The 18,111-nt window shown below is 48.2% G+C and overlaps 1 protein-coding gene across 1 annotated transcript; it reads left to right on the forward strand.

The window, feature by feature from the left end:
• Nucleotides 1–14,550: 14,550 nt before the first annotated feature.
• LOC144670170 (histone H1-like) lies at nucleotides 14,551–15,219 on the forward strand. Its single transcript, XM_078532643.1, has one exon. The coding sequence runs from the start codon at nucleotides 14,551–14,553 to the stop codon at nucleotides 15,217–15,219; it is 669 nt and encodes a 222-aa protein (XP_078388769.1).
• The last annotated feature ends 2,892 nt before the right edge of the window (nucleotides 15,220–18,111 follow it).

Here is an 18,111-nt window from a genome sequence, read left to right on the forward strand (position 1 = left end):
GCCAAGTGCTGCAACCTGTGTGGCGAGGCAAGTCACCTCTACAGGACCTGCCCCAAACGCTGCCGTACTTACGCACAGGCAGCCAAAGCCGACCAGGGGGAAGCAGAAGAAATGTTCCGTGTCACTCCAACCACCAAGGCCCCCAGGGAGCTCAACGGGACAAAGGAGGACACAGAGAGAGACAAGGTGGAGAAAGAGATTGAGGCAACAGAGAGCCAACCAACAGCACTACCCCCTGAACCTCCCAGTCCTCAGGACAGCGAATCAATGGAGGAGGAGGCAGCAGTGGAAAAGCAGCAGGGGGAGTGGCGGACGGTGAAGAAGAAGAAAAGTAAGAGGGAGCGAAGAAGAAGCAAAGGCGTTTCCCAGAGAAGCGGCAAGAGGCGTCTCCCATCCGACACGGATGACAAGGGCAGCAGCTCTTCGGATGATGAAGTGCCAGAGCGGCACCGACAGAAGAGGCGGCAAAGCTCCAGGGCGTTGGAGGACGAGACACCCGAGCTCCAGAAAATTGGAGACAACAAGGAGACCAGCGCACCTCAACTTTGCCTGCAACCTGAGGAGGCCAGTGCACCACAGCCCCTGGAATCTGGGAGCAGTGAGGCAATCATCGCACCCCAGCTCCAGGAAGCCGGGAACAGCAACACCCCAGAGGGGGTGAGTTTTGGAGAAGCTTCTCCAGCAAAGGTCATCTCAAAACCCGCTCTCTACGTGAACCTCCAGATGCCACCGGAGCAGAACACGGCCAAGGAGATCTACCTCAGCCCATCCAAAGTGAAGGAATTTGAGCTCACTACGGGTATGAAGGAGCAGACTAAAGGTCTGGGACTCTCAGAGACAGTGGGTTTGGTAGGAGAATAAATGCTTTAAAATGGGTTTAAAGATTGTATCCATAAATGTGCGTAGCATTAAATCTACTACGCGATGTGTTGCGACCTTGGACTACCTAGCCAAGGTCAAAGCTGACCTGTTGTTTCTGCAGGAGTGTGCGATACCGCACCTCAGCTCCTACAGGCAATGGTCACGATGGTGGTCCCACGGGCCATCGATCTGGTCGGGCGGAAACGACTCTCGTTCCTCCGGCCTGGGTATTCTGCTGCGGGGAGGCAACTTCACCGTCTCCGAGGTCAAGGAGGTGGTGGGCGGGCGACTCCTCGTAGCAGACGTAATGTACAAGAACGCTCCACTCCGGTTAATTAACGTGTATGGCCCGGCACAAGGGGCTGAGCGGCTGGAGGTTTTTCAGCAGCTCCCACTGCTGCTGGCGACCTCCAGGCCGGTCATTCTGGGCGGGGACTTCAACTGCATCATCGATGCGGCTGGACGATCCGGCAGGGCCGGAAGCAGATTGGACGCTACGTCCAGATCCCTGATGGAAACAGTTAAGGATGCCAAGCTGCACGACGTCTTCAGCAACCCTGCAGACGGAGCGCAGCGTAGATACACCTGGTCGCGGCCAGACGGGTCCATTCGTTCCAGGATAGACTTCCTGTTTGTGTCCCGTGCATTCACAGTCAGATCCACCGAGGTCAAGCCGGTGTTCTTCTCTGACCACTGCCTCCTACTGGCGGACTGCCACTTGGAGAAGGACCTGAGGGTGGGCAGGGGGGCATGGAAGCTAAATGTGCAACTGCTGACCCCAGAGAACATTGAGGAGCTCAAGAGGGATTACAAAGGTTGGAGAACCGTGAAACCCCTCTTTGAGTCCCTGACACACTGGTGGGAAGTGATCAAGGGAAGCATCAAGAGGTTTTTCATCCGCAAAGGCACCCAGAAAGCTAGAAAGGAACAGAGGGAAATGTCCCGACTCCAGAAAAAGATGCAGAATCTGCTCCGGCTGCAGTCGATGGGGGTCGATGTCAAGGAGGAGCTCCAAGAGGTGAAGGGCCAGCAAGCCTCGCACTTTGCCTCGGAGGCCTCCAAGATCATCTTCCGTTCCAGGGTCCGCTCCGTGGAGCAGGATGAGACGTGCTCACGTTTCTTCTTCCAAAAGGTACACAGAGAGCGCTCTGTGATCAGCAGCCTGAAGGAAGAAGACGGCTCAGTAAAGTCATCACGGTCCGACATTCTGAGGATCAGCAAATCCTTTTATGCCGGACTGTATGACGTGAAGCCCACGGACAGCACGGCCTCCCAGTCCTTCCTGTCCTCTATCACGGAGGTCTTAGACCACAGTACGCGGGAGAGCCTAGACAAACCGCTAACTCCTGATGAACTGACTAAGGCCCTCGAGTCCTTCGAGAAGAGTAAAACTCCCGGAAGCGACGGCTTGCCGGCGGAGTTGTATTCGGCTCTGTGGGACTTGATCGGCCCAGACCTGCTAGGAGTGTACGAGAGTATGCTCCTGGCCGGTAGTATGTCAGAATCCATGAGGAAAGGCATCATCACCCTCATCTACAAGCACAAGGGGGAAAGGGAGGAAATTAGAAATTGGCGACCCATTTCACTGTTGAATATGGACTATAAGATTCTGTCCAAGGTCATCGCCAATCGGGTCAAATCCGCTCTGGAATTGGTGATTCACCCTGACCAGACCTGCTCTGTGCCAGGCAGGAAGATCTCTGACAGCCTGGCGCTGCTCAGGGATACGATTGCCTATGTACAGGACAGGGGTGTGGATACCTGCCTCATCAGCTTGGATCAGGAGAAGGCCTTTGACAGAATATCGCACACCTACATGGGGGATGTGCTCTCCAAAATGGGGTTTGGGGAGGGAATTCGAAATTGGATCCAACTGCTCTACACTAACATCAGTAGCGCAGTCTCAATCAATGGGTGGGAAACAGATAGCTTTCCGATTAAATCTGGAGTCAGGCAGGGCTGTCCTCTCTCGCCTGTCCTTTTCGTGTGCTGCATAGAACCCTTTGCCGAGTCCATCAGGAAGGATCCGGGCATAAGAGGAGTGACGATCCCAGGCAGTGGAGGCACTCAGGTAAAAGCCTCCCTGTACATGGACGACGTCGCTGTCTTCTGCTCGGATCCGCTGTCGGTGCGCAGACTGATGCACATCTGCGACCAGTTCGAACTGGCCTCGGGAGCCAAGGTAAATCGTGGGAAGAGCGAGGCCATGTTCTTTGGGAACTGGGCTGACCGATCCTTTGTCCCCTTCACTGTCAGGGCTGACGGCCTGAAGGTGCTGGGGATATGGTTCGGAGGGACCAGGGCATGCGTTAGAAACTGGAAGGAGCGAGTGGCTATGGTGAAAAGGAAACTGGGCATGTGGGAGCGACGCTCCCTCTCCATTGCGGGTAAGAACCTGGTCATCAGGTGTGAGGTACTCTCGCTGTTGCTGTACGTGGCGCAGGTCTGGCCCATTCCAGACTCCTGCGCGATGGCGATCACTCGAGCCATCTTCCGCTTTATCTGGAGGTCGAAAATGGATCGTGTCCGCAGGGACGCGATGTACAAGCCTCTAGATAAAGGGGGAAAAAACGTGCCCAACATCGCCCTCATACTGATGGCCACCTTTGTGTGTGGCTGCATCAAGCGGTGCGTAGACCCTCAGTACGCAAACACCAAGTGTCACTACGTGCTGAGGTTCTACCTGTCCCCGGTGTTGCGAAGGATGGGTCTGGCCACGCTGCCGCGGAACGCTCCAAGTAGTTGGACCGTGCCGTACCACCTGTCCCTGGTGGAAAAATTTATGCAGAAAAACACCTTTGACCACAAGTCCATCAGGCAGTGGTCAGCACGTAACGTCCTAGAGGCCCTGAGGGATAAGGAGAGGGTGGACCCTGTGGGATGGTTCCCCGAGCAGACTGTCAAAGTCATTTGGCAGAATGCCTCATCGCCAGAACTTTCCAACAAGCACCAAGACGTAGCTTGGCTGGTGGTGAGAAAGGCCCTCCCTGTCAGATCCTTCCTACACGCCAGGAATCTCACCCCCTCTGCACGTTGCCCTCGAGGTGGCTGCGGTGGGGAAGAGACCGTTGTTCACCTCCTTGTGGATTGTGCCTTTGCAAAGAAAGTCTGGAGAGAGATGCAGTGGTTGCTGTCGAGGTTCATCCCGAGCAGTTCTGTGACACAGGACTCTGTGCTCTACGGGCTGTTCCCAGGGACACACACCGAGACAAACATCAACTGCAGCTGGAGGATCATCAACTCGGTGAAAGAGGCGCTTTGGTCTGCCCGAAACTTGTTGGTCTTCCAGCACAAAGAGTTGTCCCCGACCGATTGTTGCGGACTGGCACAATCCAAAGTCCAGGACTACGTGCTGAGGGACGCACTAAAGCTTGGGGCAGCTGCCGCAAAGGCGCAATGGGGAAGGGTCGCTGTCTAAGACCTTTCTACCACAGCGCACCGAGAGACTGGGAACTGTTTAGAGCCCCTCGGGCTGTACAGATCAAAATGAAAGGCTGTAAATGATTGTAATATTGTTTGTACTGATGCACCTGGTGATACATTATGTAAAAGTTTAACCTGGATTGTACCCTTGTAATGTTGTCTTTGAAATGGTTTTGAATGTGATTGAAGATAATTTATGAATAAAGTATATTTTTACAAAAAAAAAAAAAAGGTACTTGCTCCCTGTGTAGATGAGGATCAGGGCTGTAGGGAGGATGAGCCAGCTCACCATGGCAACGTGGCACAGGAGGCCATTCAAGATGGGGGAGCAAAAAGACAAGTGGTAGTTGTAGGGGATTCTATAATTAGGGGAATTGATAGCATCCTTTGTAAGCAGGATCGAGAGTCCTGCATGGTATGTTGCTTGCCCGGTGCCAGGGTGAGGGAAATCTCTGACCGGCTTGAAAGGAGAGAGAGGGGGAGGATCCGGTTGTTGTGGTCCACATCGGGACAAATAACATAGGTAAGACTAGGAAAGAGGACCTGTTTGGTGATTATCAGGAGCTAGGAACTATATTTAAGAACGGGTCCTCAAAGGTTATAATCTCCGGACTACTACCCAAGCCACGTCCAAATTGGCATAGGGATGCGAGAATAAGGGAAGTAAACACGTGGCTAAGGGAGTGGTGCAGGAAAGAGGGGTTCCATTTCGTGGGGAACTGGCATCAGTATTGGAAGAGGAGGGATCTGTACCATTGGGATGGTCTCCATCTGAACCAATCTGTGACCAATGTTCTAGCAAAAAGGGTAAATAGGGTGGTCAACAGGACTTTAAACTAGAAAGTGGGGGCGAAGGGAAGGGGAAATCTCCAGGAAGTCTGACTAATGGGAAACAAATCAACAGGTTAGCGTGTGGGGGGTGGATTCAGCTTCATGGAAAATTATGAAAAAACTGAAAAGAAAGGAGAGCCCAGGAGAGGCAATTAAAGTCTCCAGAACACAAAATAGGACAGAGTGTTTGGAAAGGGATAGGAATCTAATTCAAGCACAGCAGATAAAGGGACGACAATGAGAAGGGGGAGGGGAAATACAGGACTGAAGGTGCTGTATCTGAATGCACGCAGTATACGAAATAAAGTAAATGAGCTTGTGGTGCAGATTGAAATTGGCAGGTATGATGTGGTGTGCATCGTGGAGACATGGCTGCAAGGGGATCATGACTGGGAGCTAAATTTCCAAGGATATACACCCTATCGAAAAGATAGGCAGGTTGGCAGAGGGGGTGGGGTTGCTTTGTTTGTAAGAAATGAAATTAAATCGATAGCAAGAAATGATGTAGGGTCAGATGATGTAGAATCTGTGTGGTTAGACTTGAGGAACCGCAAAGTTAAAAAAACCATAATGGGAGTTATGTACAGGCCTCCGAACAGTAGTCAGGATGTGGGACACAAGATACACCAGGAGATAGAAAAGGCGTCTAAGAAAGGCAAGGTTATAGTGATCATGGGATATTTCAATATGCAGGCAGACTGGGAAAATCAGGTTGGTAGTGGATCCCAAGAAAAGGAATTTGTGGAATGTCTACGAGATGTCTTTTTGGAGCAGCTTGTGGTGGTGCCCACTAGGGAACAGGCAATTCTAGATTTAGTGATGTGAAAGAGGCAGATTTGATAAGGGAGCTTAAGATGAACCCTTAGGAGGAAGTGACCATCATATGATGGAATTTACCCTGCAATTTGAGAGGAAAAAAGCTGGAATCAGATGTAACGGTATTACAGTTGAATAAAGGCAACTACAGAGGCATGAGGGGGGAGCTGGCCAGAATTGATTGGGTGATGAGCCTAGCAGGAAAGACAGTGGAACAGCAATGGCAGGAGTTTCTGGGAATAATTTTGGAGACACAGCAAAAATTCATCCCGAGGAAGAAGAAGCATACTAAAGGGAAGAAGAGGCAACCATGGCTGACAAGGGAAGTCAGGCACAGCATAAAAGCTAAAGAGAAAGCGTACAATGCGGCGTATAGCAAAGGGAAGCCAGGGGATTGGGAAGCCTACAAAGACCAACAGAGGACAACTAAAAAAGAAATAAGGAGGGAGAATATTAAATATGAGGGTAAACTAGCCAGTAGTATAAAAGAAGATTGCAAGAGTTTTATTTAGATATATAAATGGTAAGAGAGAGGCAAAAGTGGACATTGGGCCGCTGGAAAATGACACTGGAGAAGTAGTAGTGGGGAAGAAAGAAATGGCAGAGGAACTGAATAGGTACTTTGCATCAGTCTTGACGGTGGAAGACACGAGTAACATCAAAAAATTCAAGAGAGTCGGGGGGCAGAGGTGAGTATGGTGGCAATTACCAAGGAGAAGGTGCTAGGAAAACTGAAAGGTCTGAAGCTGGATAAATCACCTGGACCAGATGGATTACACCACAGAGTTCTGAAGGAGATAGCTGAAGAGATAGTGGGAGCGTTAGTGGTCATCTTTCAGGAATCTCTGGAGTCAGGGAGGGTCACAGAGGACTGCAAAATCGTGAATATAACCATGCTGTTTAAGAAGGGAGTGAGGCAAAAGATGGGAAATTAGAGGCCGATTAGACTGACCTCGGTCGTTGGTAAGATTTTAGAGTCCATTATTAATGATGAGATTTCAGAATACTTGGAATTGCATGATAAAATAGAGCAAAGTCATCATGGCTTCATCAAGGGGAGGTCATGCCTGATAAATCTGTTAGAAGTCTTTGAGGAGATAACGAGTAGGTTAGACAAAGGAGAGCCAATGGATGTTATGTACTTGGACTTCCAGAAGGCCTTTGACAAGGTGCCGCACAGGAGGCTGCTCAGTAAGATAAGAGGCCATGGTGTTAGAGGCAAGGTACTAGCATGGATGGAAGATTGACGGTCTGGCAGGAGGCAGAGAGTGGGGATAAGGGGATCCTTCTCAGGATGGCGGCCGGTGACTAGTGGAGTTCCGCAGTGGTCAATGTTGGAACCACAACTTTTCACTTTATACATTAATGATCTTGATGAAGGAACTAAGGGCATTCTGGCTAAGTTTGCAGATGATACAAAGATAGGTGGAGGGATAGGTAGTACTGAGGAGGCTGGGAGGCTGCAGAAGGAGTTAGACAGGTTAGGAGAATGGGCAAATAATTGGCAGATGGAATCCAAAGTGGTGAAGTGTGAGGTAATGCACTTTGGTAGGAAGAATAGAGGCATAGACTATTTTCTAAATGGGGAGAGAATTCAGAAATCTGGACTGCAAAGGGACTTGGGAGTCCTAGTCCAGGATTCTCTTAAGGTTAACTTGCAGGTTGAGTCGGTAGTTAGGAAGGCAAATGCAATGTTGGCATTTATTTCGAGAGGACTAGAATATAAAAGCAGGAATATGCTGCTGAGGATTTATAAGGCTCTGGTCAGACCGCATTTAGAATATTGTGAGCAATTTTGGGCCCCATATCTCAGGAAGATGTGCTGGCCCTGGAGAGGGTCCAGAGGAGGTTCACGAGAATGATCCCAGGAATGAAAGGCTTGAGGATGAGGCTATGAGGAACGTTTGAGGACTCTGGGTCTATACTCGATGGGGTTTAGAAGGATGAGGGGGGATCTGATTGAAACTTACAGAATACTGAAAGGCCTGGATAGAGTGGACGTGGGGAAGATGTTTCCATTAGTGGGAGAGACTAGGGCCCGAAGGCACAACCTCAGAGTAAAGGGAAGACCTTTTAGAACAGAGATGAGAAGAAACTTCTTTAGCCACAGAGTGGAGAATCTATGGAATTCATTGCCACAGAAGGCTGTGGAGGCCAGGTCTTTGAGTGTATTTAAGACCGAGATAGATAGGTTCTTGATTGGTAAGGGGATCAAAGGTTACGGGGAGAAGGCGGGAAAATGGGGTTGAGAAACTTATCATCCATGATTGAATGGCGGAGCAGACTCGATGGGCCGAGTGGCCTAATTTCTGCTCCTATGTCTTATGGTCTTATGGTCTAACTGTGCTCTCTGTTGTGTATAACCGTGCACTCTTTAGTCTAATTCTGTTCTCTGTCGTGTCATGATGCTCTTTGTTGTGTAACTGCACCCTCTATTGTGTAACTGTGCCCCCTGTTGTTTAACTGTGCTTTCTGTTGTGTAACGGTGCTCTCTGTTATGTAATTGTGTTCTCTGTTATGTAGCTGTGCACTCAGTGACTCATAGAGGTCTACAGCACAGAAGGAGGCCATTCTGCCCATCGTGTCCTCGCCTGTCATCAGAGATCCGACTAATCCCATTTCCCAGCACTTAGCCCAAAGCCCTGGAGGCTATAGCAACATAACTGAATACCTAAATACTTCTTAAATGTTACGAGAGTTTCTGACTCAACCACCCTTGCAGGCAGTGAGTTCCAGACTCCCACCACCCTCTGTGTAAAAATATACCATTTCTACTCCCCTCCTAGCCTTCTATCTCTTACCTTATATCTATGCCACCTGGTTATTGACCCCTCTACTCATGGAAAAAAAAATAGTGCCTATTCCCTTCATAATCTTATACACCTCTATCAGTCCTCTTCTCAACCTTCACTGTTCCAAGGAAAACAAACCCAGCTTATCCAATGTTTCCTCATAGCTCAGACCCTCCAGCCCAGGCATCATCCTGGTAAATCTCCTCTGCATCTCTCCAGTGTAGTCATCACCCTTCCTATAATGTGGTGACCAGAACTTCATGCAGTACTCCAGTTGTGGCCTAACCAGCGTTTTATACAGTTCTAACATAACCTCCCTGCTCTTGTGTTCTATGCCTCGGCTAATAAAGGCCAACATCCCATATGCCTTCTAACCACCTTATATACCTGCCATGCTACCTTCAGGGATTTGTGAATATGCACTCCAAGGTCCCTCTGATCTTCAGTACTTTCCAAGGTCCTACCATTCATCGTTTAATTCCATGCCTTGTTAGCCCTCCCCACATTTTTCTGGGTTGATTTCCATTTGACACTGCTCTGCACCTGACCAGTCCATTGATATCCTCCTGCAGTTTACGACTATCCTCCTCATTATTTATCACCCTACCAATTCTCGTGTAACCTGCGAACTTCTTGATCATATCCCCTATATTTACGTCCAAATCATTCATGTACACCACAAACAGCAAGGGCCCCAACGCCGAACCCTGTGGAACCCCACTGGAAACAGGCCTCCAGTCACAAAAATATCCCTCTACTATCACCCTCTGCTTCCTGCCTCTCAGCCAATTTTGGATCCAACATGCCACTTTGTCTTGGATCCCATGGGCTCTTACTTTCTTGACCAGTCGGCCATGAAGGACTTTATCAAAAGCCTTGCTAATGTCCATGTAGACCACACCAAATGCATACCCTCATCAACACTCCTGGTTACCTCCTCAAAAAATTCGATCAAATTTGTCAAACACGACCATCCCTTAACAAATCCATATTTACTACCCCTGCTTAATCCGTGTCTCTCCAAGTGCAGATATATTCTGTCCCTCAGAATTCTTCCCTACCACCGAGGTTAGACAGAATGTCCTGTAATTTCCTGGTCTATCCCTTCCTCCTTTTTTAAATAATGAGACAACGTTAAAAGTCCTCCAGTCCCCTAGCAACTCACCTGTGGCCAGAGAGTATTTTAAAATTACTGTCAGGGCCCTTGATATCTCTTCCTTTTTCTCTCACAACAGCCTGGGATACATTCCATCTGGGCATGGGATTTATCCACTTTTAAGGCTGCTAACCCCATTCGTACCTCTTCTCTCTCTATTTCACAGTCCTCCACCCTAATGTCTATGTCTGCATCGTACTTTTCCATTGTGCAGACTGACACAAAGTATTCGTTGAGGACTGTACCCACGTCTTCTAGGTCCACTCACAGGTTACCTCTATGATCAGGAATAGGCCCTACTCTTTCCCTAGTTATTCTCTAAATCTTTATATGTTGAATAAAATCCTTTGGGTTTTCCCTTATACTACCCACCAATGCTTTCTCATGCACCCTCTTAGCTTTCATAATTTCATTCTTAAGTTCCCCTCTGCACTTCCCGGTCCAAACTTATCCTTTTCCATAACTATCCTAAATCTAACTGAGTTATGGTCACTATCTCCAAAATACTCCCCTACTGATATGCCTTCCGCCTGCCTGAGCTGATTTCCGAATGTTAGGTCCTGAACTTCCCCCTCCATTGTTGAGCTTTCTACGCACTGGCTAAACAAGTTCTCTTGCATGCAACTTAAGAATTTTGCTCCCTCCCTACCTTGTGCACTAAAACTATCCTTGTTAAAATATGGGTCGGTAAAATCTCTCTTTTGTGTAACTATGCTCTCTGTTGTGTAACTGTGCTCTCTGCTGTTGAGAGATCTTCACCATTGTGTAAGAGCTTCCCTGTCAAGCAAACGTGTTCCCGTCTGTGTAAAAATGTTCTCTTCCCTGTTCTGTAATATGTTCTCCATTGCTCAGTGATGATGTTTTCTGTTGGGCAAATATTTTCTTCCGGGGGCCTTGATTTTCCCTGTCATGTTAATGTGTTCCATGTTGTGTTCAGATATTCCCCCTTCTTGTGTGAAAATCTGGCTAAGCTACTACTGGACTACAATCATCATTTCTCGAATGCATTTGTTACCCTCTAGTAGTCAATGTGATTGTGCAATACATTCCCGAGAACTCTGTTATGAAACACGAGGGAGATTTGTTCTGTATATGTCGATCACAGATAGTGTTTGTGAGTGTAGCATTCATTCTGTATCTCAGTCTCTGGAACAGTTTGTGAGAGTGAGATTCTTGCTTTATGGGTCTATGTCTGGTACTGTTTGTGGGGGTGGGAATAATTCCGTTTCAGCCAGTGGTGCTGAATGTCAGCGTGAGAATCATTCTGTATCTATCAGACCCCATTGCTGCCAGGGGAAGTGGGATTAATTCTCTCTCTGAATATCTCTGGTATTCTTATTATTATTCAGGCTTTCAGGATAGAGGATGATTTGCTTCCACTCCTGTTCAGTGGTTTCTGAAATGGATAATATGTCCAATGCGTGATTTTTTAAAAAAAATATTCATGTGGTCTTCATTGGTTTATTGCACATCCCTAGTTGCCCTTGTTCAGGGGTATTTGAGTGTCAACCAAATTGATGTAGGTCTAGAGTCACATGTCGGCCAGACCAGGTAAGGACGGCAGATTTTCTTCCCTAAAGGGCATTAGTGAACCAGGTGGGTTCTTACAACAATTGACAATGGTTTCATGGTCATCATTAAGCTTTTAATTCCAGATTTATATTGAATTCAAATTCCACCATCTGCTGCGGCAGGATTGGAACCAGGGTCGCCAGAGGCATTCCCCTGGGTCCCTGGATTACTAGTCCAGCGACAGCCTGATCTGCAGTCTTTGCCACATGTGGGGCTTGTTGTGCTTGAAGGTCGGGTGGATGAGTTGTTTGGAGGTTTGTGTTCCCTCTCTCTCCCTCTCTGAAAAAAAACGGATTCAGTGTCTGATTCCACTGCAGTCCTGCAGCACCCAGCTACTGCAGACCAAGGACTTGAATCACTTTACAACAATTTCCTGCCCTCCAGAAACAATCCACTGCTCTGTGAATGGGACTGAGTGACAGAGCAGAGGGTCCTGCACAGATCAAATTATTAGTCCCCGCACCACACAGAATATACTTATGTTTTTATTTGTTCCCAGGATGTGGGAGCCGCTTACCAGGCAAGAATCTATTTGCCGATCCCTAATTGCCCTTCAGGCCAGATCCAACTGAGTTGCTGCTTTTTGTTCTGGTTTTTCGTAATGACTATTAATTGAAAAAATATTTTAGTCTATTTTGTATTTGCTACCTCCCCTCTGCTTGAGTTATTATAAATACCCTTTTCTTCTGACAGGCAAATACTTGAAAGCAGCAGAATAAATGGAGTGGTTCCGTGACACAAGGAGAAGTGCAGCCAGCTCCTTCTCACACAGTAAGTACAGTATCACTCACAGAGAGCAGAGACATCAGTTCCACAAGCACCAACAACACAGTAATTTTGACGGGCACTGAGCCCAAGTCCCAGAAATGTATATTCAATCAAACAGAGCAGGAGAGTCAGTCAACCAGATGGGTTTTTATCGATGGGAGTTTCAAGATTATAAAAAAACTAAATGTCACCAGCAGCTGTGGTGGGATTTGATCCCGCGCCTCCATAACATTATCCTGAGCGGGTCCTGATGGGTCTCGACAGGGTGGATGTGGAGAGGATTTTTCCTCTTGGAGGAGAATCTAGAAGTCGGGGTCACTGTTTAAAAATAAGGGATCGCCCATTGAATACAGAGATGAGGAGATTTCTTTTTTCTCTCAGAGGGTAGTGAGTCTTTGGAACTCTCTCCCTCAAAAGGCGGTGGAAGAGGAGTCTCTGAATGTTTTTAAAGCAGAGCTAGATAGATTCTTGATAAGCAAGTGAGTGAGAGGTTATCGAGGGTAGGCAGGAATGTGGGTTGAGGTTACAATCAGATCAACCAAGACGTTACTGAATGGCGGAGCAGACTCGATGGTCCGAGTGGCCTCATCCTGCTCTTTATTCCTTCTGTTCATATGTTCATTTGCCTGGAACTCTAGACTCCCTGTCGATCAACTCCACTCATAAAACTGGCACCGAAACCAAACAGCCGCTGTTTAAAACGTGCCCGTCCTACTTCTCACCTGGTGCCTGCAATAGCTGCTCTTTGTCTGACTCCCCACATCCTGACTGTCCGGCTCTGTTCCCACTCCTCACTGTCCAATACCAACAAACCGGGGGAGTGGGAACTAAACCAGGAATATTCACTGTTGGTTTGTGGAGAGAAAGCAGCAATGATTTTCAATAATAACTTCTTGCCATTCTGTCTCCCTCCTCCCAGGAAGCTGCTGTTTGTTCCCTTCCCCCGGGACCGGGGTCTCTCCATTGGCGGCTCTTCCTGTCCCAGGTCGAACAGGGGGAGAGCAGCGCGCATGCGCTCTTCCGCTCACCGCATTCCCCGCTCCCCCCTGTCATAACCAATGCGCCCCGCCGCCCCCCGCCCCCCAACCCCAGTTCAGCTCTGGTGGCGGGTCGGAATGACTCATGCACAGAATTCTACAACATTGTGTGAAACTATTTTGTTTGGAAATGTTCTCCAATTTTTAGAACTGGATCATTAAGTTTATGCCTCCTCTCCCTAGCTCTTCTGTCAAAACACAGCACTGTTCCTGAGTGTGGAATTAATAATGTGTCTCTGCTACAGTATCACTGAGAACTGAGGTTGGAGCTTCTGCCTTGCCAGGAGAAATTTTATGAATGGAATCATAATTTACAGGGATTTCTGCAACTGATGGATGTATTGTCTGGTCGCCTGAGTCTCACCGCCCTCACTCACTCTGTCTCTGTCTATCCCTCCAGCCCCTCTCTATTGAATTCCATATGAAGGAGAGGCACTGTTGTTTAGTGGCTGAGTGCACACAACCTGTATCTGCAAATGATCAAAAATAAGTCTGCTTGTGTACAAGATAATAATTTAAACCAGTTACGGGTTAACCCTGTGATTAGCTGCAGTCCCCTGAATCTGGAGAACTGTCACTGTGAGCAGCTCCGGTCTCAGAGGGTTTAACAGTTACTGAGCTGGGAAACTACAACTAATCCCCGAGAATCCACAGCACAGGCCGAGAGGAGAGGAAAGCCTGTCCTGGGAGCTGTAAATGTGAGACACAGTTTGTCCTGTCAATGTGTAGATGTGAACATTGTATCAGCGAGAGTGTGTTAAAGGGGCGGGCGGGTTAGACTAATGTCACTGTGTTTGTGTGTCCGGTCTCAGCGCCAGATTTCCAAGTCCCTCTTGTGTAAAATCACAAGATTTCCCTGTAATTGGATCGCGATGCTCCCCTGCTCAGCCCTGAAGAAAAAATTTAATGGAAATATTTCGTTAATTTCAAGATTTCAGTGGAAACACAGAGAAGAAGTCAGCGCTCGGCTGAGAGGGCGCGATCAAAGCAGCAAAGAAACGGGTTTAAATCGAAATTGCTGCCTTTAATTCGGATGGAACTTTCTCGACAACAAAGATTCGGATTTTGTTAACAGAAGGAAGCGAGTGTGGGAATCTGAAATGTCCAATTTGAAGTGGAATTGGGGAGTTTATGAGGAGAGAGAAACACAGAGAGGCTGGAGGAGCCGGGAGCTGACAGCAGGTTGTCTCTGCCCCGTCCGCTCTCTGTGTTTAAGTTGCTCTGAGCCGCCACCACTGGTTTCATTTCTGATCCAGTTCTGACTGTCAGAGAGATTTTCCACACAGTCTCGGATATGACTGATACTGCAGCCGCCGAAACGGTTCCTCCAGCCGCTGCCGCTCAAGTTAAATCTCCCAAGAAGAAGAAGGCGGCTTCCCGATCGAAGGCAGCCGGTCCCAAGTTAGGCGAACAGATCCTCAAGATTGTGGCGGGTTGCAGCGATCGCAAGGGGATGTCCCTGGCCGCGATAAAGAAAGCTTTGTCTGGCAGCGGTGTCGATGTGGGGAAGCTCGGCTCCCAGATCAGGCTCAGTATCAGGAGGAAGGTGGAGAGCGGCTCCCTGGTGCAGGTAAAGGGACAGGGCGCCTCCGGCTCCTTCAAAATCCCTAAGAAGGAATCCCAGGGGAAAGTGGGAAAGAAGGAGAAGAAACCAACAGCCAAGAAATCTTTAGTCAAGAAACCAGCGGCCAAGAAGGTGAAAACAAAGAAACCAGCAGCTAAGAAATCTCCAGCCAGGAAAGTAGCAGCCAAGAAATCCCCAGCGAAGAAAGCAACAGTCAAGAAAACAAGCAGCAAGAAGGCGGCAACTCCAAAAAAGGCGGTGAAGAAAGCAGCGCTGAAGAAAAAATCTCCCGCCAAGAAGGTGACGGGCGGAAAGGCTTTAAAAAAAGTGGATAAATCGAAGGCCAAGCCCAAAGTGAAAGCAGCAAAGGCTAAGAAAGCAGCGCCAGGAAAGAAATGAAACCAGCCGAGCAAATTGTAAACCTCTGAACCCAAAGGCTCTTCTCAGAGCCGCCCACGTCTCTCAGGAAAGAGCTGATCCCCGAATCAAATGTCCCTGTCCCGGCGCTGGGAGCAGGTTTCACACTGAAATGATTTAGATTCAATTGAAAATTCCCGGTATCTCACTGACATGCACTATACCCAGCCTCTCCCCCACTCTGCAATAAAACAGAGCGGTGTCCGTGCCCCATTGTAACTGGGGATTTGTTCAGCTGCTCTGTCAGTTTCTGCTCGTATCCTTTTCACAGATTCAGGGTGAGAGTGTGTAAGACAGTTACCCGGGCGGAGTAACCCCGCGTTACAACTCAAAGCCCAGCACATGAGTTTGTCTAATTCAGCTGGAGTGAGGTGTCGGTAAACTGCTCAACCCATCTGGAGGGGAGGTGTGTGAGGATAGAACAGAAGCTGGGAGTGAAGTGGAAACAGACGGATTTGACAGGATATAGTGTTTGTACTTGGGCGGGAATATTACTGAATTTTAATTGTAAAGCTCTTTATTTAAAAGCTGCGGGTTTTTAGAACCGTTTAATTTGAAGCTCCAATCTATAAGCTTTGTGCCGAGCGCTGTGTTAACTTCCATTGTCGAGAATTTAAAAACAAAGTCGTTTCTGGCAGGCAGGAGGCGGAGCTGGATTATCATAGACATTCCTTTGTTCTGTCTGTCACTCAGTCTCCTCCCCGTCCCGCCTCTCACTCTATGCCCGTTTCTCAGTCAGGTCGGGGCGGGCTTTATAAAAGAGGAACGGAAACAGCTCGTCTCTCATATTCTGCAGCGTTCTGAGTGAAGAATCATCATGTCTGGCAGAGGGAAAGGAGGCAAAGGACTAGGTAAAGGCGGAGCAAAGCGGCACCGCAAAGTGCTTCGTGATAATATCCAGGGCATCACCAAACCAGCAATCCGCCGCCTGGCTCGCCGTGGCGGTGTCAAGCGGATCTCGGGTTTGATCTATGAGGAGACTCGCGGGGTGCTGAAGGTTTTCCTGGAGAATGTGATCAGGGATGCGGTCACCTACACTGAACACGCCAAGCGCAAGACGGTCACTGCCATGGATGTGGTGTACGCTCTGAAACGCCAGGGCCGCACTCTTTATGGTTTCGGCGGCTAAACAATTCGACCCTTTCTACCAAACACACAACAAAGGCTCTTTTAAGAGCCACCCACCGCCTCACAGAGAGAGCAGAGACCTGGGAGCGGGAGCTGGGATGGGCTGTGATCGGGAATGTTAGTGCCTGATTTGTTCTGACGCGGAATGTACTGATAATCTCAGTTTGCTCGTTGTTTATTTACCCGGATGGCACATTCTGCACTGACACTGAAAAGTCTCCGCTGCTTCATATTGACGAAAGGTTTTGTTCTGGATGAATAATGAGTCGGATAGTAATGACAGGATCCGGCGGTTCCTCTGACATCAGCCGTTCAATCCGTCAGTGGAGTTGAGGTTACAATCAGATCAGCCATGATCTCACTGAATGGCGGAACAGGCTGGATGGGCTGAGCGGCCTCCTCCTGCTCCTAATCCCAATATTCGACTCAGACCGGGAACAGGGGGAGCTTCGAGCCGCTCCCGTTCCCGCTCTTTATCGGAATGAACAGCCCAGAATGAGGGCAATGGGAAGGGGTCTGATGCCCCCAGCACCGTTTCTATTTTATTACCCATTCCAGCCCTCTAAGCGAGCGGCGATTTTAAAGGTTGGTTGTGCTGTATGGAGCAATACTCAATTATTATTATATTAACAATTCAGTTATTGCCTGGGAAATTCACCACTGACTTTACACAGTTCAAACAACAGACTGGTGTTTCTGTCCAAAAATGAGCAGATTCACCAGGATGATGCGGGGTTTACAAATTGCCGGGTGAGGTTACATGAACTGGAATTTCATTGGGATTAGGAAATAGTGAGTGATAGTGAAAAATGGTATTTATAATTTTCAAAAAAGGGAAGAACGAAGTCTATTGTCGAGACGGGAAACGGCTGCAAAAAAAGGCGGAATTTTTGAAACGGACAATTAAAAACACTCGACCAATGGGGACCTGAGTTTTCAGGGATTAATTCATTGGTTAGATTCTGGGTAAAACTGCCTGGGCGTAAGGCTGCAGCCAATTACTGTTCGGGGCGGTTCCTCACAGAGTTTAAAAAGGCGGATTGTCGAGCAGATTGTATTAATAGTCCTTGTAACTCTGACTGGTGAATCTGTTCAGAAAATGGTCAGGAGTAACTCTCCTTCCTCGACTTTCGCCGCTTCTTGCCGCCCTTTGCTACCGGTTTCGTTAAGGCTTTCTTGGTTCCCTTCTTGGCAGCTGGTTTCTTCTCATCAACCATCTTCAGTTTCAGACACAGAAATAAACCAAACCCCTTCCGAGCGCCGATTAAATAGACAGTCTCCCAGATCTATGCTAATGAAGGATTGGGGAAAGATGACTCTGAATGGACAGTTTAAAGGCTAAACCAGCCTCTAAGTATATAATTTCAGGATTAGATATGGAAACAGGCCAATCAGATTGTGATTTCTCGCCCCCACTCCTCCTCCCACTCCGTCATCAGCCCATTTCCTTTGGTCAGGAAATACATTTTACAAAGACTCTCTCCAGCCCCAGTTCCTCAGTGTTTTACTATACATTGGAGAATGTCGCCTGATTGTTTTGCGGGGGTCCGTTCTCCACAGAGAGAGACTACACGTGAAAGCGGGATGCCATCTGTAACAGAGAGCCCCTGATAATGTGTGCGAGTGTGGGATTTACTCACTCTGATACTGTGAATGAGTTTGGGATTCATTCACTATTTGTAAGGCCGTGCTACAGTGAGAGAGTGTGGGATTCATTCTGTGCATTCTGGCAAGTCTCTGGGACTG

This window comes from Cetorhinus maximus, chromosome 31 (genome assembly GCF_964194155.1).
Source record: "Cetorhinus maximus chromosome 31, sCetMax3.hap1.1, whole genome shotgun sequence".
Taxonomy (NCBI): Eukaryota; Metazoa; Chordata; class Chondrichthyes; order Lamniformes; family Cetorhinidae; genus Cetorhinus; species Cetorhinus maximus.